General features: G+C 40.2%; 1 protein-coding gene across 3 annotated transcripts; it reads right to left on the bottom strand.

Moving 5' to 3' along the window:
• Window positions 1–210: 210 nt before the first annotated feature.
• On the bottom strand, window positions 211–24604 carry LOC132197795 (protein FAM13A). Of its 3 annotated transcripts, none has more exons than XM_059621343.1 (12): window positions 24444–24604; window positions 17043–17498; window positions 16259–16436; window positions 15533–15742; window positions 15195–15477; window positions 3950–4078; window positions 3507–3606; window positions 2856–3293; window positions 2027–2333; window positions 1867–1970; window positions 1413–1807; window positions 211–1114 (listed from the first exon to the last, which is right to left on the bottom strand). In XM_059621343.1, exons 2-12 carry the CDS (start codon window positions 17076–17078, stop codon window positions 880–882), a joined length of 2415 nt encoding a protein of 804 aa, XP_059477326.1. In that variant the 5' UTR covers window positions 17079–17498; window positions 24444–24604; the 3' UTR covers window positions 211–879. The 3 variants fall into 3 exon arrangements, with proteins under 3 accessions (XP_059477326.1, XP_059477327.1, XP_059477328.1); XM_059621344.1 differs by lacking the exon at window positions 24444–24604 and adding an exon at window positions 21269–21292; XM_059621345.1 differs by lacking the exon at window positions 24444–24604 and adding an exon at window positions 18948–18965.
• Window positions 24605–24735: the final 131 nt, after the last annotated feature.

Below are 24735 nucleotides of genomic sequence, written 5' to 3'. Positions count from 1 at the left end.
TGAACGCTTTTTTTATATTATACTTTAATTCTCACAAATTTTATTGCGCGTGAAACGCCAACTTATTCTCGTAATTATCCAATATCTTTCTTTAAATATATATGTATATGAAAAGAGAAATGAGCAAATGTGTCTCTCTCAATTTAATATATATAGATAGATCTTTCTCACTTTAGGTTTTCTTCTCAAGTCTAACGTAAGTCGTGCTAGATTCTAAATCTTGTTGCAAAAGTCAAGCAAGTAAAAAGTACAAGAGTGTGTGAGAGAATATCAATCAATCGCGATTTGGCAACTCTGTTTACATAATTTTCGATCGTCTCTTGATTAACATATATATATATATAAATTGTTTCCGGCGAGATGTGGAAGCCTAGCTTCCGTTTTCTTGGCCGTGAAATTAATTACGTTGATTACACATTGTTTGTTATGCTACACCAACATATACACAGATTTGATATTTCTTATTTTTATATATCTATGTAATCATATTGCAATCTACACTTCTTCTTTAACCTATTTTAGGCTCTCTTGATACACAGTACTACAGCTCAACCGAGTATATTTATAATTATACAGGAGTCAGAAAAAGGGGAAAATATTTTAATAATTTCCGCCGCAATCAATTTGCTCGAACCATTTGGCAAAAGAAGAGAAGCAAGTAGAAAAATAGGACTGATGGCCAGAGTGTTCGTTTTTTTTTTAAAGCTACTGATCACTCGGAATGACCACTTTACTTTCACAGAAGAAAGTCGCCGGGCCCCGTTTGCTGCAGGGAAACATTAAAACATGTCTACGGACCGGGCGAATTCAGAATCCACCCCTTCTCAAGTAAAAAATAAACAATTAAGTGAAACAGGGCCCGGCCACTGTCAAAGCTGTTCAGCAGCTGCGGTTGAAATGGGTGCCGCCGCGCTTGGTCAGCAGCGCGTCCAGCAGTCGCAGGCGCGCCTTGGCCTGTTTGTAGACGGCGTACTCGCGCTGCTTGGGCTCCCGATCCTCCTTCTGCAGCCGCCGGCCTGTCGACTTTTGGAACTCGTCCTCAAAGTCGCGCAACTCGCGCCGCAACTTGTGCTTCAACTCTTTGGCCTCCGCCTGCCGCGCAATCAACTCGGTCCTGCGAAACATACAATTTTTTCAATTTAGTCAAAATAACTTCTTTGAATTGTACACAAAATTGACGCATTTACATTTATTCTGGCCTAAAATGCATGAAAATACTTGGAATAAACAAACAACACCCAAAACAACTAGGATTTTGGTAAAATAGTTTTAAAGATTATTTTTTATTTTATTTTAAGTAAAATACAAAATATTTCATCAACGTAGCCAAATTTCTACTTTTTAGAGACTAGTTTTCTTAAATAGGGGTGAATTCCTCAAAATCAATGTCAAACCTGTTAAAAAAAACTTACAGGGAGAGGGAGTGCAGATTCTCGCATGGGTCGTCGTCCTCGTTGTCCTCATCATTCTCGGCCGCGTCCAAGTCGGACGAGGGCAGCATGTTGAGGTTGGTCTCGGGCGGCGAGGTGAAGTCCATGGTTTCATGTTCGAGGATGGTGGCCAGTTCGGACATGCTGTCTCTCAACTTGGAACCGCCGCTCCTGATGACCAGCCGCTTGAGGCTGCGGTAACGGTCGTACAAAGGTCGCACCAGGTCGCGATCACCCTTTGTTGACGGCCGTCCGTGCAGACTCTCGAGGTGCAGCAGCGCCTTCTGCAGGGACACCTTTTCAGCCTGCAACTCCTCCCGACTCAGCGCCTCCAGATCAACAGGCCGACCCGCCTCAAACCGCTTCTCCTCCAGTTTCTGAAATTGCCAAAATTATTTAATTTTTTATTTTTATTAAAGTATTAAAAAAATCATACAGTTTGAACTTCTTTCAGGGTGTCGCTGAGGGTCGGGACAACGATGGTCTTGGTCTTCTCAACACTCTGCTGGACAGTCTTGTTTGCAGCTTCCTCCTTTACTTCTGCAATTTTAATTTAAAATTATATAAAAAAAATGTGGATCATTAGAAAAAGTTACGTTTGAGCTCCTTCCTCAGCTTGGTCAGTTCCGAGAACATCTTCTTCAGGTCCTTGTTGTTGAGTTTGTCGGCGTGCGAGGGTCGGTAGCCGTTCTGCGTCTCAAACTGCTCCTCGTACACCTTGATCTTCTTCTTCAGGTTGGCGATCTGCTTGTTGATCTGCTTAGTCTTGCTCTCGTGGCTCTCCTCGTCGCGCCGCCGCAGCGACTCTGAGTGCTCCACCGGCGGGCTTGGCGCCACGTTCGGGTCCATCCGCCGCGTCAGAATCACAGAGTTCCGAGGGGACAGCAACACCTGCGACTCCTCCTGAAGGCACAAACAAATATTGTGTCAACAAACAAAAAATTTGTCGCCTCTAATAATTCGCATGTAATTTTGGCAACCAATCTATTCCCTGTGACCTGACCTTTCAAATGATATGTCACACATGATATTTTAAAGCAAATTTGAATTGAGTGGTGGGGGAACCTTCCGGGCCAATGAGATTGCTTTATTTAGATAATCGTTGTTTTCTCAGTAAATATCACGGTGACCTTTACTTTTTTGGTCACTAATGGACCCCCTGTGACCCTATCTTGCTAATGGTAAATTTTATTTCAAGGTTATCAACGAAATTTGTAAATTAACCCTCAATTTAAGGAAGAAAATTATTAATGAAGCTTATTTTCAAAATCAATTAACTCAAAATGCATTGCGGTGACCCGGTGACTGACCTTTACTTTTCTAAATATATTCTTTTCAAGGGTGTGTGACAACCCCCACCCCACTTTTATTGATATGAACTTGAATTCAAAATAAATTTTATTTTGTAAGAAAAACTAAACTCACCGGTACTCTGTGGCGTGGCGGCTGAGATGGCACCGGCTCAGTGTAGCCGATTTGCTGGATGAGGGTGCTGAGGTCGAGGACGGGCGGCGCGGCCCTGGGGGTGGCCGGGGAGGGGGAGCGTTCGCGGCTCTCGCACTCGTCCTGGGGGTGCAGCTGGAGGAACGAGTGACTGGCGTTGGGCACGTCATCCTGCACATGCAGATGGTGGTGGTGGTGGTGATGGTGGTGCGCCCGCTCGTTCTCCTTGCTGCCCTCGGAGGAGGAGGGGGGCGCGCCCCGGCGCGTCTTGCGCGGCTGGTGGTGCCGCCGGTTGCCCCCGCGCGGGGTCGACGACCTGGGGAAACTGGCAAACCTTTCCGAGCTGCGGCGCCGCTCGTGCTCCAAATCCTCTTCCTCCATCGGCGCCTCCACACAATTGTGCTCATGCAGGGGAAGCATCTGAAACAAAAACTTCATGAGCATCCTGTTAAAATTGAAATTTTGTTTTCTTTGAAAACAAAGATGGCTGCCATTTTAAATTTTAAAATTAATAATAATTTGGTTAATATTTATCCAAAATTAATTTTTAAAAAAACTTTGTTACAGAGAAAACTATCTTATGGAATTTCAATTTTCTGAAAGTTGTCAGGTACTTTAAATATTAATAATTACATTTTTATTTGTTCCAGTCTCCTCCACGTCTTGAATCATCGCCTTTGGCGTTTTTTCTTTTTCACTTGGCTCGTCACTAGACCGCTCTTGCGAGTTGGACCTAAGGACAGATAATCAAATCACGATTAGGGCAATTGATCAGGCAATCAATCAAAAGATTAAACGGCTTTAATTTAAACAAATATTTCAAACAAATTCTTAATAAAAAAAACTGATGAGGAAATGAATTAAATTTTATTGCCGTGCACTTGATGATTCTCACTTGAGGCGAAGAAATATAATTTGTGCAATAAAAGGGGCAATTATCCGCTGCGTTATTTTGCAAGCACCCCTTTATTGCCAAGTGTCTCTCGTTTTTCTAATCGCCTCATGTGCGCGTGTCGCAACAAGTGCATGGGATGTTGAAATTACGAAATTAGAAAGAAAAAAAAGAGTCGACGGACCTGATGACCTTGCGCTCCTGCGGGATCTGCGAGGAGCCGGCGCTCTCGTGCCGCTCCTTGCGCTTCCGGTGCTGGTGGGCCAGTTCGGGCACCTCCACGCACACCTCCAGCGGCGGCTCGCCGTGCATGCTGCAACAAATATTTGCGTCTCTTATCAAACTGAACAAAATCCTCTCGCTCTAAACGTTTCACGAAATTATAAAAAATGATGAAAATTCTTGTGCTTTTAATGAATGAAATAAAAACAATTGTAAGTCCTTTATAAAGTGATTCATTTTTCTCGTTTCAGATTGATAAACTGATAATAAACTCCCGGAGTTTTCTACTGCGAACACGGAGTGACGCAATTTCTTATCAAGAGGAAAACAAAACAGGTTAATTAACACAAGTGGTGAAAGAATTATCTTAATCCCACTTCAAATCAATCAAAATGAAGCGGATGAATTCAAAGCAATTGAGTTGATTTAAAAAATTGCATTCTAATTTAATCAATTGCAAAATATTTAGCCAAATTTCAATAGGCAACTTTATCCGCGTCGCATCTCTGGATTATGCCACGCATCAACGGCCTTGGCCAATTATATTGTGCTCCGGCCGGGAATGCGTGTGTTTCCCTGACAATTGCCAAAAGTCTCGCATTTGGGGCAAGGCCGGTCGGCCGGGCGAAATCCGCGCATGTCACTCGGCGCAGGCCTGTTTTTTGTTAGCTGCGAAAACTACTGAAAAATAGGCCAAAGGTCCTTCAACTCTCGAAAAACAAGTTGATTGACAGCTGGATTCATTTCAAAAACAGGCCAAGGGAACTTTTTTTACATTTCATTTTCTTGGATTTAATTTCAGGTTCTTTTGGTAAGTGTTAATTTGCCATTCAAACTGAAGTTGGCACGCGAAAGATTTACAGGATTTTGTTTTCGTGTGTATAAATGTTGTTGTTTCCGAAGTGGCCAAGGTGTTGCGCGTCGCAGTTGGCTCTCGTAACAATTATCCCGGCACTAAATGGCTCGTCCTTTTCTTAGCTTTTCTCTTTCAATCGCTGCAGCCTCTGTGCCGGTCTAAAAGCGGCGCAACCTCCGCATTTCACGTTTGATTCGATCGGAATACAAGGCAAATTATTATTTCCAGGTGCCAAGAGAGTTCGCCAAAGAGCGAATTCGGTCCAGCGGCGAGTCCGGTCTATTTGCGTCCCAGATTGGCGCCTCGTTATTGCACGCGGACGCTACTATTTTCACGCCGTCAGTCAATTATGACACAAATAAAAATAAGCCAACGTAAAAGCCTTAAAATTTTTTATTTGTAGGAAATTAAACATCAATTGTTTTTATTTTTCCATTGATTTGAGATTAAAGAATAATAATTAAATGTTATTTAAATAAAATAAATGTTCTTCTTAATTTAAGTCTCATTTTTCTTCTAATCCGGCACTTTTGTTGGTTAAAATAAAGAGATTTGAGACGTTTTAAAATAAAATTAACCTTTAAAATTTTAAATATTTCCATTTAAATTTTGAATGTTGTTGTAATTTGATGTATTTAAACATAGGTTAATCGCTTTTCATGTAATTCTATCAACATATTATGTTATTTTTAAGCTTGAATTTGGACGATCCGTGCTCATTTGATTACTTTGAAGTTGCTTTTTCCATTAACTGTTAGGACAGCTTTTAGCAAAAGTGAGGAACCGCGCGGGGGTCCAAATTAAATTCGCGCACAGCAATTAGCGGCTGCGAAACAATGAAGCACCTCTAATGGCACCGTCGTGACGCACGTAAGCCAAAAGTGCCAAGTTCTTTTGCTGCTGGTTTATTTCTTGGCGTCAACAAAGGCGGCCGAAACCAGTTCAACCCAGGCCAACTCTCGAAAACATTGACAAATTTGAAAGCGTTAATGGAGTTTTAAATCGGAAATGAGAATAAGGGCCAACAAGTTCAAAGACCCTTTAAAAGTTTGAGAGAGAAAAAAAGGACAAACTTCAATAATTTTGTCAGTTTCTAGAATTTTTTTCTATATTTATGTTAATTTTCAGCTGGCAACAATGATTTTTAAAAACGGTTTGGTAGAATTAAATGTTATTCCAACTTCAGATTTTGAGCAGGTTTCTTTCGCTGCGCAATGGATGGTCCGAGTGATGTTAGGACGGCGTGCAAATCGGATGAGGTTTGCGCCGCAAATAGAATTCAGAGAGCCGCGCGAATTGTCACGGCGCGGCGGTGTTTTGATCCGCGTGTTTCTATTGTGCGCCAATTATTCCCCCGCAGCTCCATTCGCAGAATCGCTCCCCGAATCTGGGACGATTTGCGAGAGAAGATTTGGCAACGAGGAAAATAACATCAGCCCTCACTGTTTTCAAATCTTGATAACAACATTTACTTTTACAGTATAAAAAAAAAGGTTAAAACGTTAACATTTTATTTTGAAGGGAATTTAAATTTTCAATTATAAATTGAGATCTTTAAGCTTTTGGAAATGGAAAAAACGGACAAAAACGTTCAATTTTGTGTTTCTTTTTTACCTTTTTTTAAATATCGGTTTTAAAAATCTGAATTATCGGCCAAATGTGAAAGGTCTTTGACTACATAATATGTTTGCCGCGAGCACGAAAAAGGATTTGTTTGTCAAAGAGACTTGGTGAGTTTGCAGGTAGGCGTGCGCGCGGTGAATCGCGGCGCTAAAAATACACGTGAGCAAGCATATATTATGCACTTTACATTGCAGTACAAAACTGGTTTGCAAAGAGGGCGGAGCAACTTTGTCGCGGGCCGAAAATTCACTTTGAAAATTGCTTTTTTCCTCTGCGAGCGCGATCAGCAACTGGGAACAAGTGGATGATTGCCCAGAGCTAAACGGCCATCGACCCAAATCACCCGCGCACCCGCCATTAAAACTTTCATTAACTTGGATATAATTTTAATCAACTCTGGGACAGACAAGGGTCACATCATCAGATGTTGCAAACGAAAAACTGGCTGCCTCGTCAAAAGATCAGAACAAAAGTAACATTTCGAATTAAGCTTTTCAAGCATCATTTGATTTCATTTTTTTTTATCTGTCAGCTGAAATAAGGACCAAAATTATTTCAAAATTTTTTAAAGTTCTTTTTGCCTTTATAACTTCAAGGACTGTCTTCAGTCTTCATCACTTGCAGTTTCTCTCCAATTGCTATTTTCGTTGCTCATTTTTCTCATTATATGGTTTCAGATTTGAAGCCCCGCAAGTGCAAACGTGTCACGCTTATAATAATGCGCTGCTCCGACCAAGATTATTGAAATTCAACCCGACGATTATAATGCACGTGACGTCACTTGCTGGCAAAACTGACCATTCCCATTTTTTCCTGCCTCGCCGATTCGAAAGAGTTTCTTTTCAGCTCACTTTGAATTTCTGCGTCACGAATGACAAAAAGGGACGAAATTATTCGAGGAAAACGAGTGCAACCTTGGCAGTTTCAAAGTAATTAAAGTTGTGAATGATTATACGCTTGGCTAAGAAAAGTGCTTCCTCGTCGCATTCCATTCAAATGACTCTTTTCTCGAATATTCTTATTCGCGTGAAATATTTAAAGCAAAAAACAGTAATTTTATTCTACGTTTTTAGACGTCAGTTTCAAATAAAAAAATTTGAAGTCATTGGGAGAGCTAATTTTTTAAATTAAACATGATTTCATAAGTGAATTTTCTATAAAATAATTATTTTTTCAAAGTTTGCCTGATAAAAATTTGACCAAATCACGTTAATTTCACCTCAATTAAGATGGAAAGATAAAATCAATAAGTTGACATGAAAAATTTGCATTGATCTTTTAGGAAAAGTTTCGGAAGTTTTAATTTCAGCAGTGGAAGATTTTTGCATACCTGTCGTCGAAGGTGCGGGGCGGCGCGAAGGCGCTGAGCAGCGCGTGGTTGATATGTTGCGGCGCCACGCACATGACTTTGTGTCGGCGGCGCGGTCGGGCCTTGACTGAGGAGCGATCACCGGCACTTGGAGTGCGGCCGTAGTAAACAACGCCCCCCGCCACCGCAGATTGTTTCAAGACGTGCCAAACCAATTCTCCTCCGTCTCAAAACAAACTGCGCAGTTAACCAAAGCAAAGCAACCACCGCATTCCGACCAATTATCATTGAGAGTTATTAAAGAGACAAGCCACGCGGCCGAGACCCCTGCAATTGTTCTGCCCTTTCAATTTGATTTACGCGCAGTTTGTTCAAAAAAAGCGTGATTTATGCAATTCGAGTTGCATAACTTGTGCAGAGACTTGAAAACAACCGAAAATAGCCCAAACTGTTTGTCTTTAACTTTTGCTTGGCAACCGATTTTCGTAATTAAAAAATCAAGGGCTTTGAAACAGCAAGATTTAAAAAAAAAATGGCCCATCATTTTCATTTTGATGAAGTTTTTCCCTCCATTAACAACATCCTTTAATCTTTCAACAATTGCTATCTCTTTAATAAAATCGCACCAAATAAAGCAAAAACTAAATTTATAATTGACAATAAAATTTCTTTAATTGCGATCAGAATTTAAAGTTCCTCTTTTTACAAATGATTTTGGTGAGAAGGAACTTTCTTTAAATTTTAATGCTTGATTGAACTGAACTTGTTTTCTATTTTTTTGCAAGGAGAGCGCAAAGAACGCGGAAGGGAGTGTGTTTGTTTTGTCTGGCGACCGAAAATGCATCCGCGTCAGCAGAATGCATCTCTTTTAATTTCTTTTGTCGCGGCCGCAGCGATTCTTCGAAGCAGCGCGGCTTTCTCCAAAGCCGCGGCGACGCCAAAAGGAAAGGAGGCTCGTCGGCCCGTCTAAAGCGTTGACCCCGCCGACCTTGGCCAATAAATAATTGCATTCCATATGACGTCACGGCCAGCTAATTAAAATAATTCATTCGATTTATTGGTTTGCATCAAAATTGAATGCGGCCTGAATGATTGTCAGAGGCACAAATAAGTCTCTTTTGTTATTGATCGGATAATCAATGTCGCTTCCACAAAGTAAACAAATAATAGCCTTTTTGACAAAGAAACTGTATTATTATGCAAATGATTGTTTGGCAATTTTCATACAAAATGAGAGCGGTGGAAATTTCCACTCGTTGCGAGTTCCGAGTTCAAGTGAAAATTTCAAATTTTGTCACTGGAAAAGAAAGATTCGGCTCGAGAATTATTGCAGTCGAGTACAAAGTAACTGTTGAATTCGGCGCGGCCAAGTTGCTAACCAAACTGGTTTCGCACGCTTTTTCCTGCAGAGTTTGTGTCGTCAAGCGAGCGCGGTTCCGCCTCGCAAGGGCATGCACTTTTTTCCAAACTCCGAACGACTTGATCAATTACATTTTCCCATAAAACCAATGGAAGTTTTTAATGGGTCGACTTTTATTTTTCCATCAATTGGAGTGATTTGGTCAAATTTGCATCAATTTTGGTTCAGCCAATAAATTGTTTTAGAAAATTCCCCTAAGAATATATTTCATATTTCATACATTCAGTTCTTCCTACAACTTAAAATTTTTTATTATCCCTCCTTGGAACTGAAATCTACAAATTTAAAGAAAAATTACCATCGAAATTAATTTAAAATAAAAACATCAAATTTTTTTCTTATAATTTTCTCGACCGTTTTTTCTGCACCGAGTGCGCACCCGTGCATGCCAACGATGACCTCAACGTCATTGTCTGGCGGTCCAAGTGAATGAGTTGCGCAATTGCGGCCGTGCAGCAGGTGAGGGTGTGTGTGTGCCGCGCGACATAGCAACTCGCCGAGGCACCTTGAACGACCTTCAGCTGAGCACCGAGAGCACTTCTTCTTATTCTCATTTCGTGCCAAATCTCAGCGGTCGAGGCCAAACTCAATCTCTTAATTCGGAGAAGATTCCAAATCTCATTTGAACAATAATTTAATTATTTGTTTGAGGTAGATAAAAAAAAGTTTGTCCTTCAGTTTGCAAATCGGAAGCAGTTTAATTTTGCAGCAGCTCGGCGGCCTTCGAGGGGCTGCAAATTGATAAAAAAAAAAACTTTGGCTGCTTCGTTGGAATCTCAATATCAACTTTAATTTATGTGATCTCATTATTTATACCGCAGATACAAGTTTGTCAAGCAAGATTCGTCCCTGCGCTTTGTTGCAAGCAGGAAATCATCACTCACTTCGTTCTATTCAAGTTGGAAATTTTATTTCAAGATTATTCGAGTCAACAAAATTTGGAGCGAAAACACGAGTTCAGACCAAACTTCACATAAAATCGTTGCCAGAGGTCAAAACTTATCAAGCGCGTCCAGTCTTCCTTCTCGCTCCGACAAACAAAACGACCTTTTATTACGGTTGATCACTCAACGATAATCGAAAAGCGGCGGCAAATCTATCTTCACACTGACCCAATTGCACACAATCGAATGCAGACAAACGCGTGACTCACAACAAATAAACAAACGCGCGACTTCCAGACTTGAGCTTGAAAAAAAGATAAGCGAAATCAAAGATTTGTCGTACGAAGTCAGTTCGCTGCACCATAATCCGCTCATCAAGTAAAATTAACCCACCGAGTGTGGAAACAATTGGCAGCATCCGCACAAACAACACTTGACTTTTGAGCCAGGGCCGGACTGTCCCTCAAATTGGCATTCCGCAAGATCAATCCGAAGATCAAGTAATTTTGAATTAATTTCGGTAATTTCGAACTTTGAATTCAGTCTGGGTTATTTCATTCTTTCTGCTTTCCATATTTTTTGTGCAAATATTTCTGGGCGGAAGATTTGAGATTTGTGTTGGGGCAGGCCGTGGCTGTTGGTGATTTCATTGCAGGGATGCATCCGGTGAACGTCGCCGAGATCAAACAAATGAGCGACGATTATGCCAGCGACTTCTAAAAAAAGCGGCGGCGACGCGTGCGTCACTCTCGTGTTTACTTGGGCTCTCTCGCAACAACTGCAATTATCATAGAATGCGTTGGCGGCGGCACGTAGCCCTCGAAAATCGACTGCTATGCACTTTTCAGGGTTCGACGAACTCGCCGGCAGTTAAAAAGGCGTCACATCACGTCTATATTTAATTTGTCGCGCATAAAAAAAATGCAGAAATCAAATTCCAAAGCAAGAGGTGATGATGTTATTGATGTTTTTATTTCGTAATAAAAAAAATGCTTAAAATGTTACCTTGTGGTTGAATACAGAGGGTTTGGAAATTACAGAATTCTACATTAAATTAAGAGAAGAAAATGAGAAAAAAAATATAAAAAAAATTAAAATCTCCTATGCTTTTTAGCTGCAAGTTGAATTTAAAATTTTTTTAAATCAACTTTGATTTAAATGTTTGCATAAAAATCAATGTTTTGGGTAATGTTATAGTACGCGCGACGTGTTTTTTCATAAGTTGGCATCACTTATGCTCCCATGTAAAAGTATCACGTCGCGCGTTCGATAGTGGTTTTACGTCGCGCATACAATAATGGTTTTACGTCGCGCGTACAATACTGGTGGCGGTGTAATTTTTAAGGAAACCGATTTTATTTCCCGATTACCACGGAAACCTCTATAGCACGCGCGACGCAATTCTTTTCCTACAATCTTAATTAAGGGGACTGCTAGGAAGAATAGGGGCCCTTGGGATGGGTTCAGAATGGGGCAAGACGACCTCTGGAGGGACGTGCGCACACTTATAGCAGGCGCGACGTATCACTATGGGACGCGCGACGGTCGAAAAGCGAACTCCGTAGGGCGCTTTTCACCATCGTCAGAGGCGCGACGCATGGTTATAGGACGCGCGACGCATGCTTATAGTACGCGCGACGCATGCTTATAGTACGCGCGACGCATGCTTATAGTACGCGCGACGCACGATTATAGTACGCGCGACGCACGATTATAGTACTCGCGACGCGACGCACGGCAAATTAATTAAAAGGTGTTGCACGCGGCCGGAGTTGTAGGCACCCCACGAACCAGCAACTCGGAGGTGGGCAACCCCCAAGATTAATTTTTGCAGAAGCCGCGAGCGAGGGGTGGAGGCGCAGCGAGGTCGAGGACGTGGGGAAGGCCGTGCGGAGGGCGAGGACAAAAGGGCGGCTGTGTTCATGAGGGGGCTCCGCAGGAGCCCCCTCACGAACCCCGCCCTTTTGTCCCGCCCGAAGCCGGCCTTCACCACGTTCTCGGGCGAGCGCGCCTCCAGCCCGAAGCTCGCAAACCCACAACGGAGTTGCCCACAAAAGGTGTTGTCTGCAAAGGGAGTTGTGGGCAACACACTTTTTGCTTTCTAAGCCCTTTTTGCAGACAATTCCTTTTGTAAGCAACTCCGTTGTGGGTTTGCGAGCTTCGGGCTGGAGGCGCGCTCGCCCGAGAACGTGGTGAAGGCCGGCTCCGGGCGGGACAAAAGGGCGGGGTTCGTGAGGGGGCTCCTGCGGAGCCCCCTCATGAACACAGCCGCCCTTTTGTCCTCGCCCTCCGCACGGCCTTCCCCACGTCCTCGACCTCGCTGCGCCTCCACCCCTCGCTCGCGGCTTCTGCAAAAATTAATCTTGGGGGTTGCCCACCTCCGAGTTGCCGGTTCGTGGGGCGCTCACAACTCCGGCCGCGTGCAACACCTTTCAATTAATTTGCCGTGCGTGTCGCGCCTACTATAAGCATGCGTCGCGCGTACTATAAGCATACGTCGCGCGTCCTATAACCATGCGTCGCGCCTCTGACGATGGTGAAAAGCGCCCTCTGGAGTTCGCTTTTCTACCGTCGCGCGTCCCATAGTGATACGTCGCGCCTGCTATAAGTGTGCGCACGGCCCTACGGAGGTCGTCTTGCCCCATTCTGAACCCATCCCAAGGGCCCCTATTCTTCCTAGCAGTCCCCTTAATTAAGATTGTAGGAAAAGAATTGCGTCGCGCGTGCTATAGAGGTTTCCGTGGTAATCGGGAAATAAAATCGGTTTCCTTAAAAATTACACCGCCACCAGTATTGTACGCGCGACGTAAAACCATTATTGTATGCGCGACGTAAAACCACTATTAAACGCGCGACGTAATGCAAGTGATGCCAACTGAAATCAGGGATTTTGGGAAACACGTCGCGCGTACTATAACATTACCATGTTTTGAATTTGAAATGAAAATTTTGTCCTTTTAAGGATAGGCTTTCGCAAAATTACAACCCGATTAATTTTGATAATTTTCTCCACATTTACATTACTTTGTTGATGTAAATTTCAAGAAGAAAAAGTAAGAAAAATCTAATTCATTTGGAGGACTGATTTTTTTTTATTTAACATTTTTTCTTATGGAAATTTTCTAAAATAATTTTTTTTCTCAAAATTTGGCCCAACAAAAGTTGATAAAAATTTGACCAAATCATGTTCATATCACCGCAATTAAGATGGAAAATAAAATAAATATATAGGTCAAAATAATAAAAATTACATAGATCTAATGGAAAAAGTTTGAGAAGTTTTAATTGAAGTTACTTAAGAAATCACCATTTTATGAGCCAATACAATTAACAATTCTTGTGTTGCTACTTTCATTGAGTTTTCAGTTTTGCTCCTTTTTTGTGCAGAAACAAAGCAGCATCAAAGCAAGGGGCGCACTTGCCATTCTCATTCACTCTCCATTTTATTTTCAGTCAACACGAAAATCGATGCGGCGGCCGAGTGCACGCTCAGGGGAGAAAGGGAGTACGTGCCGCCGTGCATGGCGCTTCCGCAGCCTTCAAAGGCCGCTCGCGCGCCACAATTTATCAACAACACGCACGCATATCCTGCTTATCAATCGCCGCCGCCGCCGCTCGTCCAAATAATCAACAATTGGATGGAAAATCTAAATAACTTGTTGGATTTCTCGGTTGTTATATTTTCATCCCGCGCGGTCCTTCGAGTGATTCTCGTTTATTTTTAACTCTCTCTGGTGGGGTGGCGGAGGCGCGCGCGAAGCAAGGTGACGCGAATGTCACGCTTTTGGCAAAAACACTCTTCCCGATCTCGGGCGAGGGGAGCGAAATTCCTTTTCCGACGCGCCGACCGATTTAGCTCTCCCTTCCTGCCTCCCAGCACAAAATGTGCGAATCATACCCCGATTTACGTCATTATTACTTGCACATCCTCAATTGCGCAAAGTGACTTTTTTCTTATTGATGCGCTGCAATTTTTTTCAGGCTCTTCAAACCTTTCAATGTCAAAGGAACTCAGATGATGCAATTTTTAAATTTAAATTTAAAAAAATGCCAATTCATCCAGATTTCTCATAATGAAATTTACTGTTTTTTGGGCTTGATCTAGAATATATTTAAATGAAATAAATTAAAATGTTTTCATTACTTTATACGTTTCATCGACTTTTTCCTCCTTTGTTAATTCTGAAAATTAAATTTTTCTTTAATGGTAATTTACTAATAAAAGAGCACGTCGTGCATTTTTGGTGGCGAATTAGTATAGCCGGAAAGGCACTTTGCGCCTTCGTGTCTTTCTTTCTTTCTTTCTCTCTCTTATAATCACGTCTGCAATAAGTGAATTAGCGCGTTTCTTGATGTGGCCGCGAAGTGTTTCACTTATCGAGCGCGTGCCACCGCGTTGCCCTGACGCGCGACGATAATTTAAAGCCTCACGTTCGAAATTGGGCAATTATCACAATTCGTCTGCGCGCCCCGTCATATGTGTCAACAGTGGAAAAAAACCGGCCGCGATTTCACGAAAACAAACAAACGCTGAAAAGAATAGAGAATGACCCAAAATGCTAATTGACTTTTTAACCTCCGAAGAGACCACAAAAGTGTCTTGAAAAGCACCAAGCATTTTAAATTTAATATAAATAAAACGAAAAATGCTGAAAATAAACTGAAAGTCTCAAATACTTTTCTAAAATATTTAAAAGATTTTTAACTTTTGGTCACCGGTCGTTTTGTCTTATTCTGACCTTTCCAAAAATGTGTCACACTTAATGTTTATAAGATAAATTAAATGTTATGACTGGACCAATGAGATTGCGGAATTCCTTAAATCGTTGTTTTCCCAACAAATTTCAAGGTGACTATGATCTTTTTAGTCACAATCACTTCCTCTCTTTCCAAAGAAATGGTGCATTTTAAAATGCGTACAAACCGTATTTTGACATTCAACCCGTTTTGAAGAAAAAAATCATCCCAAAAATTTATTCATCAATCACTTTAGCTTTTCTGTGTTTCCTGAAAATTCTTTCCAACGGTGTTTCAATCATTAAACTTTATCACAGAAAATCAAATAATCTTCAAAATTCTTAAAATTTAGATCTTTTCAATTAAAGTTTGACTTACCCTGCGAGTCCGTCGTCGCTACACTCAGGGAAGATGAGGTGGAAGTCGAGGAGGAGTTGGGCGGCGACGGCGCCGAAGACCTTCTGGCCGGCCGGGTTGTGGTCGTACTTGAAGAGGCAGGGCCCGAAGGCGCTGCCGAGGGCTTCGACGTCCGCACGCTTCTTGGCGTCCCTGCGCGCCGCCCTGCGCAGAAACGAGGCCACGTGGCGCACGAGGCGCCGGTTGGCCTCAGGCATGGCGCTCAAAATCTTGCGCACCTCCTGCGAGCAGTCGCTCGAGTTTTCTGCACCAATTAAAATTTGTAAAAATAATTAATTAGAAAAAGTAAAAATGCAGACCTTGGACGAGGTTGAGCAGGTCGAGGGCGGCCGAGTCGGTGACGGGCGGCTCCGGCAGCTGCTGCAAGAAGCACTTGAGCAGCGCGACGGCCGCGTTGGGGGTGGCGACCGCCTCCAGATCGGCGTCCCCCGTCCGCTCAAACGTGCACTTGAGGCTCTCGATCAACTTCTCGTTGCTCGGCGACTCGCACAGCTCCGACCATCCTACCCCTGAAAAATTCAAATTTTAAATTTGATGAAAATCGCTTATTTGGAATTTATTATTTCTAAACTAAATGAAATAAAAAAGTGGCTTGTTTTGGATTTTTTTTATCTTGCACAAAAATTGAGAATTTTATTACTTTTTAATATTTTAAACAAGTTTTAAGACAAGTTTTAGCGATTTTTTTTTAAATAAAAGAAAATAAATTTATTACTTTTTATAGAAATTCTTGATCCTGGAAAACATTTTATATTGAAAAGTGCTTTTTGTTCTAAGATTATAATGAAAAAAAAATTACACTATAAATAATTTAAATATCATAAAAACTTAATTTGAATTTCAGTTCACTTTGATAAAAACAATTTGGAAATTAAAACAATTAAGAAATTCTCTATTTAAAAGATTTTTGTGAACTTTTATACAATAATCTTGAATTGTCAAAGAATATTAGAAAAGTTGAAATTTTTTTCGATAAAATTGCTGTTTGGCACGCGAAACATGTGTATGGTGGCGCAAGTATATACCTGTGGAGTCAATGTATGAACACAATCGGAGGACGACGAAGGGCACGCCGTCCTGAGCGTCTGGCCGGGCGGTGAGTTCCTCGAGGGACACGCCCATCGTCTTGTTGGCCGTTCGCCGGCCCGGCAGCGAGTTGCTCAGCAGGCGTCGCACCCTGCTCAGCGCGCTTTCGGCAGGGCTCTGAGAAAAAAAGAACAACAACCGAACGCGTAAGCAAACTTTCATGTAACACAATCTGAACATTATACCCGATTAGGTAAGAGGAAGGCGTGATGCAAGATAAAAGTAATGCGATTGCGTGAATCGTTACAAAAACTATCATCGAATTTAATTTGATTTTGTACGTTTTGAAAGTTTCTTATTTCAAACATAGAGAAAAAGATAGAAATTTAACTAATTTGAAAAGAAAATTAAACGTTGCCCTTATTTTCACAAAACATTTTTTATTATAAATCTGTAAATTTAAAGCTCACAATCAGAAATAATTTAATTTGGCCTTCATCAAAGGGCGCTGAAGTTTTGTCCGCAGACCCTTGAGAACTTATATATTCTTTTTCATCTTTTTTTGGAAATTGAAATCCATGAAAAAATAGAACTTATCCACACAAAAAGACAACCTTTACAAAGGCTCTAAACGTTTTTCCCCCCAGAAATTTTCATTTTGCAGACACAACTTTGCCATCCTCTAAAATGAAATCACTTTTTATTATTTTTTTTTTCAATTTAAAATTAATTATTGATAATAATTTTATAGGCTTTGGAAAACATAAAAAATTGGCGACTGACCAGTTGTGAGCCACCGCATGTTCCTGGGCGTCTCATGCGTTGTTCTTCGTCGATGCCACCACCCCGTGGCGAAATGCAACAACCCAGTCTTCTCTTAATGGTGGATTCGGTGTGTCGGGGGCAGAAAGAAGGTTTCAGTTTCAATTGTCCGGTCTCAGGGTCCGAGCAGGTTCATATCGCGGTCCCTGCACATGTTGCTCGAGAGTTGTCTTCGGTCAAAATAATTTGTCAAAGGACGGAGAGGCTGAATGGGTGGTCCGTGGCGCGGGTGGGCCGCACCTACGGCTGCTTCAGGAAGTGCGTCGACACCAGTCGTAGATTTAGCATCAAAGACCGGGACGGGCGAGGGTGCGGGGCGGAGACGCGCTTTCTCTGCCGCTCAAAACTCGGCCCGATCCAAAGTCACTCGGCGACACTGCAACTCATGTTTCTCTCCTGCAAAACGGCTCTCGGAAACTGCAACACAAACACACGCACAATCAATCAGGTTTCGCACGACAAGCGCATTTTCAAGCAAATTCTTAAGCACAGCTCAGTGACCCGAGTCAAATTGCGTTTCATTCAAATTTCTCAGTAATGAGAAATGTTTAAAAATTATAATCAGCGAGCAGTGCATTTACTCATGAAATTTGTTAGAATTGTAAGATAAAAAATTTTTTGGTTAATAAAACGGGTTTTCAATTTTGTTGATTTGCCGTATTTTGTTTCTTGCTTTGGAAATTTGCAGAACGTGACGGAAACTATGTTTAGATAGACGTTTATTTTTTAATAATAATTTCATTAATTAATATTTGAATTATGTAAATTTATTAAATTTCTTTCCATCTTCTTGAACAGCTTTCTGAAAAATTTATGAGTTTTCCTCGTTTCTTTCTTAATTTTTTATTATTTCCTATGTTCATAATTATCTTAAAATGGCAATTATTGCCTCTTGGTACACTAATGATACAAAAAGCTTATTTTCTCCACTTCTTTTTAAAAGAAAAAATTTTGCAGTCGAGTAATTTGAAAATGTGACTCTGAGCGTTTAGCTAGATTATGATCATTTGATTTTTAATTATCAAACAGGGATTCATAAACATGATTTCAGGTCATTATTAAAAAAAAAAAAAATGTTTTAAAACAACATATTTTGAACTGGACCAATGTAATTTTAAAAAAAGTAATCCCTGGAGTATTTAAAATAAATCTGTTTTTGTTCTAACCAAATTCAGCAAAATTTAACAATCATTTTCTTTTAACCTATTAAAATCACTCATTTAAAAACAAAATGTTTAATTCACATTTGAAAAACTGACACTGAACTTTAACAAAGGATAAAAATAAAAATTCAAAACAATTGCAGTAAAACAAGAGCTGATTGAAGGTTTTGAAAAAGTTTCTTTATAAAATTAAATTTTTTTGAGAATTTTAAAAATCCCATGATGAAATAGCTGCTAAGAGGTGGTTAAGAGTGTTAGAGATAAATTAAAATTGTATTGATTAAAAAGACTTTTTCGTTAATTTTGAAGCAAAACCAATTTGATACAACGCAGAGCAATAAAAATTATAAAAATAAAAAATACTTTTTCTTCCTTGTTTAAATAAGAAATCGATGAATATTTCTGGTAGCAGCTCAAAGAAATTTGAATGGCATCAAATAAACTTGTTCCCAAAATAGGAGAGTTTCCGGCCACGAGCCCAAGTAAGAACGGCGCCGAGTTTGGCGAAAATCGATGGGGCGTGCGAGTAAAACGAGAGAGTGGTCGCGGTCGGTCGCGTGCTGCTCCAACCACGACCTTGGCCAGCCTGCGCGAATTTCGCGAAACACTCCCTTTTAATTACACTTTACTCCTAAAATAGACACGACATTTTGAGAAGGAACAAAATCGGAGCGGTTATGATTTTAGCAAAGGATTAATATACCGGAGTGGATCCGAAACTTGGCGCAAATCGAAAAGTACTGCGCAATAAGTAAAGGCGTCGCTCGCCCCTCTCCCTCCCTCCCCACGAAATTCTACCCCGCGAGCGAGCAAGGCCGGAAGGCAACGCGATCGCACTCCAAAGTGCAAAATTACAACAACATTCACGCCAAATCAAAAGTTTAAATTCAAAAGCAAATTTTTTACTTTTTTTAATAAAATTCTTGGGGAATGAAATGAAACTCATCAATCAGAAAAAGGAGAAATTATTTATAAAATTAGCTAGTTTAATATACATTTGCTCCCGAGTTTAAAAAAAATTGACGGAAAATTCGATTAAATTTAAAGCTTTGATGATTTTTGTTAAATTAATTTTTATTAATTAATGTTTATTAAAAGTTGATCAAATTTTAGCACAATCTTGAGGGAGTAAATAATGAACTAAAATAATTAATGCTTAAATAATCATGATGAGAAGAATTTGGCCACAAGTATAAATTAATAAATCATAATTTTTTTTTAGATTTTTAGGGTCGTCTCAGAACGCCGAGGGCCATTTTGACACCATAAACTTGACTACTCTGCTATAGGGATAAATTTTATCAAATTTTTCACATAATTTATTGATTTTTTACATTTTTTAAAACAAATATTTTTTAAATATAAAAGATTTCTTATAATGGGAAAAAAATTGTCACAAACTTAATGAAACGAAATTTCTATCTTGGATATAATTTTGCAATTTTTTCGCTCTCTGGATCAAATTTTATCAAAATATTTTTGGAACCGGGCTTTGGAATTAATTAAATATTGATATTGTTTCCTTTGAGTGTTGGACTGGAGAAGAAAAACACCTAGCGTTGAATCGATTTTGTCATTAATTGTTTGCATTTGAGAACAATGGAGCTCAACAATCAATAAAATCCCCGTTTGCCTTGACTTGCGTGGAAAATATTTATTCCCGGCCAACGCACAGACAAACATCACTATCGCGCGCGAAACTAATCCTCTCGACAAAGTCAAACAAATTCAATTCGAGACAAATATTATTCCCGCCAAATTGTCTTGGCCCGACTCAAAAGAAAATAGTTTTGAATGCGCAGAAATTCAAAATATAACAAAAGACTTGAAAAAGTGGGTCAAGGTTGGTCAATCCGAAAGCGCTCCTTCGAAAATTATATGTTTGTCACCGAATACGGCAAAAGACCCTCCCAGACTCGAATCGGGGTGGAACATTCTGGCAATCGCGTGTTGCCAAATTGCGTCTTAACGTGGCCGGGATTGGCCTATCCCTGCCCTGCGCGTATTTGCATTCGCGCCCCGATTTTTTCCCACATCGGCCAGCATTTCAAAGGGCTCTTCACGTTTCGCCGCATGTGTCACTTTAATATCAACTTTCCGCAACTTTCTCGTCATTTACACGCAAAAGGGAATTATAAAAGTTTGTTTTGATTCGCGATACGTCTTCATTGACTGATTTTATACAGGTTTCCCGCTGCATTAAACTGTTGTAAAGCTTCGAATCTTGTGTATAATTGAATGATTGCACTCATCCGTATTAGCTCACTCGGAATCAATTAAATAACAAAAATTAAGAAAATAAAACCCTCACAATCTTAGAATATAACAAATTATTAACAGAAATATTGGAAAATTCTTCAACAGCACTGATTAAAAAAAAAATTTCTTTTTCTTCTTCTAATTTTTAGTGAACATTACCATTGCAATGAAGAACGCCTTCTTAACGCTGAATTGAATTTTTTTCTGGAACTCAAAAACTCTGTCCTTTAAGTTTGGTTCAGTTTAACAAAGATATCGAGGTATATTAAAAATAAAAAATAAATAAATTAAAAAATTAATTCATCAATGGAAAAATCCTTTCGTTTGAAATACTTTTCCCTCGAGTTTAAATTTTTGAGCCAAAAAATTTAAGTTAATATTGGTCTCGCTTATTTTCAAAAATTTTTGTACAGACCGAGAAGAATAAATAATAATAAATAAATAAATAAAGTATTCCAGAAAATTCCCGTAACTTGTTAATTTTTCAAAAATTTTCCCAATTCATTCAATTTCTCGTAATCATTGCTAAATTGAAATAAAATTTTGCACAATTGATTTGGCCCCGTTATTGTGGAGGACTAAGCTGCAAAAAGTGAACATGGCCGATTCACAAAACAAGTTTCTAGGAGGGACGACGGATATTTTCTTTCTGCCGGTGGTGCGGGGGCAGATCGCGCCCCCGTCACCGCCCAATTGCGGTCCGAGGCCCGAAGGAAAGGAAAAGCTGCAGTTTTGTGGCGGCGAGCAGAGTTGGCGAGTCCTTACCTATCCCACGAAGGCGCGGCGCGCGGCTCTTACCTTGGAGGGTGCGACCTAGACTGGGGTTGGGCACCGCGAGCCGCCGCCGCCGCCGCGATCAATAGGGGGTGACGGTCGGTCGGTCGGGCGTGCGCGTCGTGCGCCCCCAAGCAGCAATCGAGGGGCTCGTTTCGTCGCACGCTCTTCTGTTTACCACCCCGCGCAATGTGGGCCACCGGACCAGACACACCCCAACATTCAAAAACATGCAATTTTTCCATAATTTTTTTCAAAACAAAGCTAATTTTTTTCATTCAGTTTATTAAATTTGTGCTTTTTTATAATAATAAAAAAAATGCATTTAACGACGCAGAATGAAAAGAATTAAGATAAATGTTTATGGAGTTTGCTTTCTTTGAATGAAAATTTGGAGTTGAAGCTACCGATTTAATTTAATTAACTTAATCTCAGTGATTTGAACTTACATGGGTGAAATTTATAATTCAATTTTAATTAGAATAATGTGAAAAAAGGGTCTTGAAAATTCCAATAAAATGTTACAATATTTCATAAAAAAATTAAGTTTTTCCGGTTCATTTTCTGACAAATCAAAATTTGCTTAACAAAAATGTATAGAAAGTCACCAGAAATTAATCTGTCTGTTTTTTTTTTTAGCAAGTATAGAACATTAGTCAAATTCTTAAAAGCATTAAATAAAAAAGTCGCAAAAAATCGATTGATTTGCAAAATTTCCATTTTCTTGCAATAAAAGCAGAAAGTTGCAGGGATCGAGCTGTGATTGGAAAAAGTAAACCCCGCCCCCGCACTCATATTAGCTGCTGCCAATTTTTCCAGGTTGGCCAACTGTGTTATTTAAAGTTTGATCATTAAATTAAATTATTTAATCGAAAACAAAGAGGGGTATGAATGATCTTTTTTGCCCTTGCAATTTCCGCTCTCTCGGCTGCGGAGCAACCCAAGACGACAAACTTTGATAAAACTTTATCTGCGCGGCTTCCGGTGCAACCACTGCTCGGATTTAATGCAATGGACGAAAGTTGCGTGTTTGTGCAGAACGAGGGAAAGGGGAGGAGGAGGAGGGGATCCATCGATCGGTCGGCCTGACCCAGAAGTGCAGCGAGTCACTGACCGCCGCTTAAGCAGCCGAACATTCTTTTCTTGATTTGCAGAATCACCCTCCGTAATCGCTTCAGGGCGAATCACTTTTCCAACTCCAAATTTACTTTGCATTTAATACAAAAGAAACAAATTTAATTTACCGACAATGAGATTAACAAACAATTTCCCGAAATGGAAATGTCTTTAAAATTTTAAGTTATTTTGCACTGATTAATTAACTCTATTATTTTATGTTATTTTATATTTTTTATATATTAAAATATGAAAACAGAGGTTTTGTTTTAAACCGCAAAAATAATTGGGATGAATTTAAAGACCAAAAAAAGTGGGCGTTACCCACAAACTCGGGTAAGAAATTTTCTTTTTGATTTCTTGATTTTTATTTCAATTTTTTTTCCAATTTGAACTATCTTTGCTGATGATGCTAAAGTCACAGGGCAAGGTCATATTTCAAAGTCAAAGTTTGAAACTTTGTAAGCTATTAGTAAATTATTTTGGGACGATAATTATTTTGCTCGTAACAAATTAACATTCCAAATAGTTTTCAGCTGAACATTTTAATTTGGTGCGTCCAGACGGCCATTCGAGTGGGGAATGCGCGAAAAGGGGTCGGGGCGGTTCAACAACCTGGCAGAGTCGGTGCACGCATAGTGAAAGTAGCTTGTGTGTGTCTTAATAAGATACGACCCACATCTGGCCAAGGACCGCGAGCGCCGTGTCTGCCACTGACGAATCGTCAATGAGCGCGCCGAGAAAACTTTAAAGTTACCTCAGCGTTGGTGCAGGACGAGGCTCGGGTCAACGAACTCCATTGTCATTGTTGTTAATTTGTTCGTCCTACTAATAATAAATTATTATTATCTTACATATAAAATCTGAATTGTTTGACAACAAAAAGAATTCTGGTTAAAAAAGGGGTTTAAAAAATCCAATCAATTAAATTGGAAAATTGAATTTAAGCTTCAAGGGCACGAATAAAAAATAATTAATAATAAATAAAAATGTATTTGTAATCTTTTTAAATAAAATTTAATTTCCTTTGTGTGCAGCTGCGGTAGAGACCACAAGGAAACGAAGAATAAAGACTGTATTTCTCTCTCTGCAAAGCGAAGGAATTTCTTTAAAAACTGGCAAGGTTAAAAATGACAATACGAAATATTGTATATTTTTCAATGGTTTGTAAATTAAAATCGCTTGATTTAACTATACGGATAAGGAGAGTCATTAATAATATATAAATTATTATGATTATTATTTCTTTAATTTTTAAAAAATGGGAAAAAAATGCGCTTAATTATGATTATAATTGTTATTTGCTGGCAGAAAAGTGCAAGGAGGAAAACGTGGCGGTTCGATTCGCTCGTATGTACCGGTCGTCCTTGCTTGCAATTGTCGTCGGATCGGACGTGCCTTGTTTGATCGAAACGACGGTCATCTCTCCTTAAGGGTCGCCCGCAGATGAGTCAGCAAAGTGGAGTGCGCGACACGCCGACCACTCAACAAAACTCAGCCCAACAATGGAAGAATAATCAACTCGAATTTGAGTTCGGAAAAAGAAGAATTATTCGCTGCTTTTAGAAGGGACCGAAATTTCTCGAAGGCCAAACCCATTAATCGCAAAAGGACCTTCCAATTTCCAACACTCGCGCTTCCTAGCTTTTTCGGCAAATGTAAATTTAAAAATTTCGAACAAAGATGATTGTGCGATAAATAAATTTATTACGCAACAAATTTTTATGCAAATTAGTTGCCGGAGGGAAAATGTAATCAATCTCGAAAATGAAGCCAAGCCGCTCATTATTTCCGGAAATTTTCGCAATGGCCGGTTGGTAAAACTTGAATCTTTCCTTTTTCACTTGAAATTTTTTATAATTGTTTGAAATTTGTAATAAATGCAGCTCTCGGCGAATATGGTTCGATCGAATTCCGCCATAGAAAGTTTGCTTGCGTGCGTGTGCCCCCCGTGTGCGTGCGAATGCCCTCCCCATTCGTTTCGCAAAGTCTCTGCAGCGACGAATTGTTTTGCAATAAATTGCGGTCGGGCCGAATTAAGTCGACGTACCTGCAGCGGCGTGCGAACGTCGTCAACGCGACATGTCACTGGTCTTCCTAGGTGCGTCCGTCTTATTCTGGTCTGCTTCGATCGTCGGTCCACGCACAAAAGCTAGAAGTTCCTCGCCAGCCTCTTTTTTGCAATGAAAACACAAAACAAATACGGCCAAAAGTGCTTCTGCACTCGCTGTGATCGGGAAAGGCCTCGCAACCGCCACCTGTTGGAAGAAAACGGAAGCTTAACTTCAATTGAGAGTTGAGAGAATGAAATGAATAAATGACCTTTTATTACGGTCACTCCA

The sequence above is a fragment of the Neocloeon triangulifer genome, unplaced genomic scaffold (assembly GCF_031216515.1).
Source record: "Neocloeon triangulifer isolate White Clay Creek 2 clone unplaced genomic scaffold, ASM3121651v1 ptg000012l, whole genome shotgun sequence".
NCBI classification, from domain to species: domain Eukaryota; kingdom Metazoa; phylum Arthropoda; class Insecta; order Ephemeroptera; family Baetidae; genus Neocloeon; species Neocloeon triangulifer.
The sequence above is the reverse complement of the archived record's forward strand: the minus strand, read 5'-3'. Positions and strand labels throughout refer to the sequence as shown.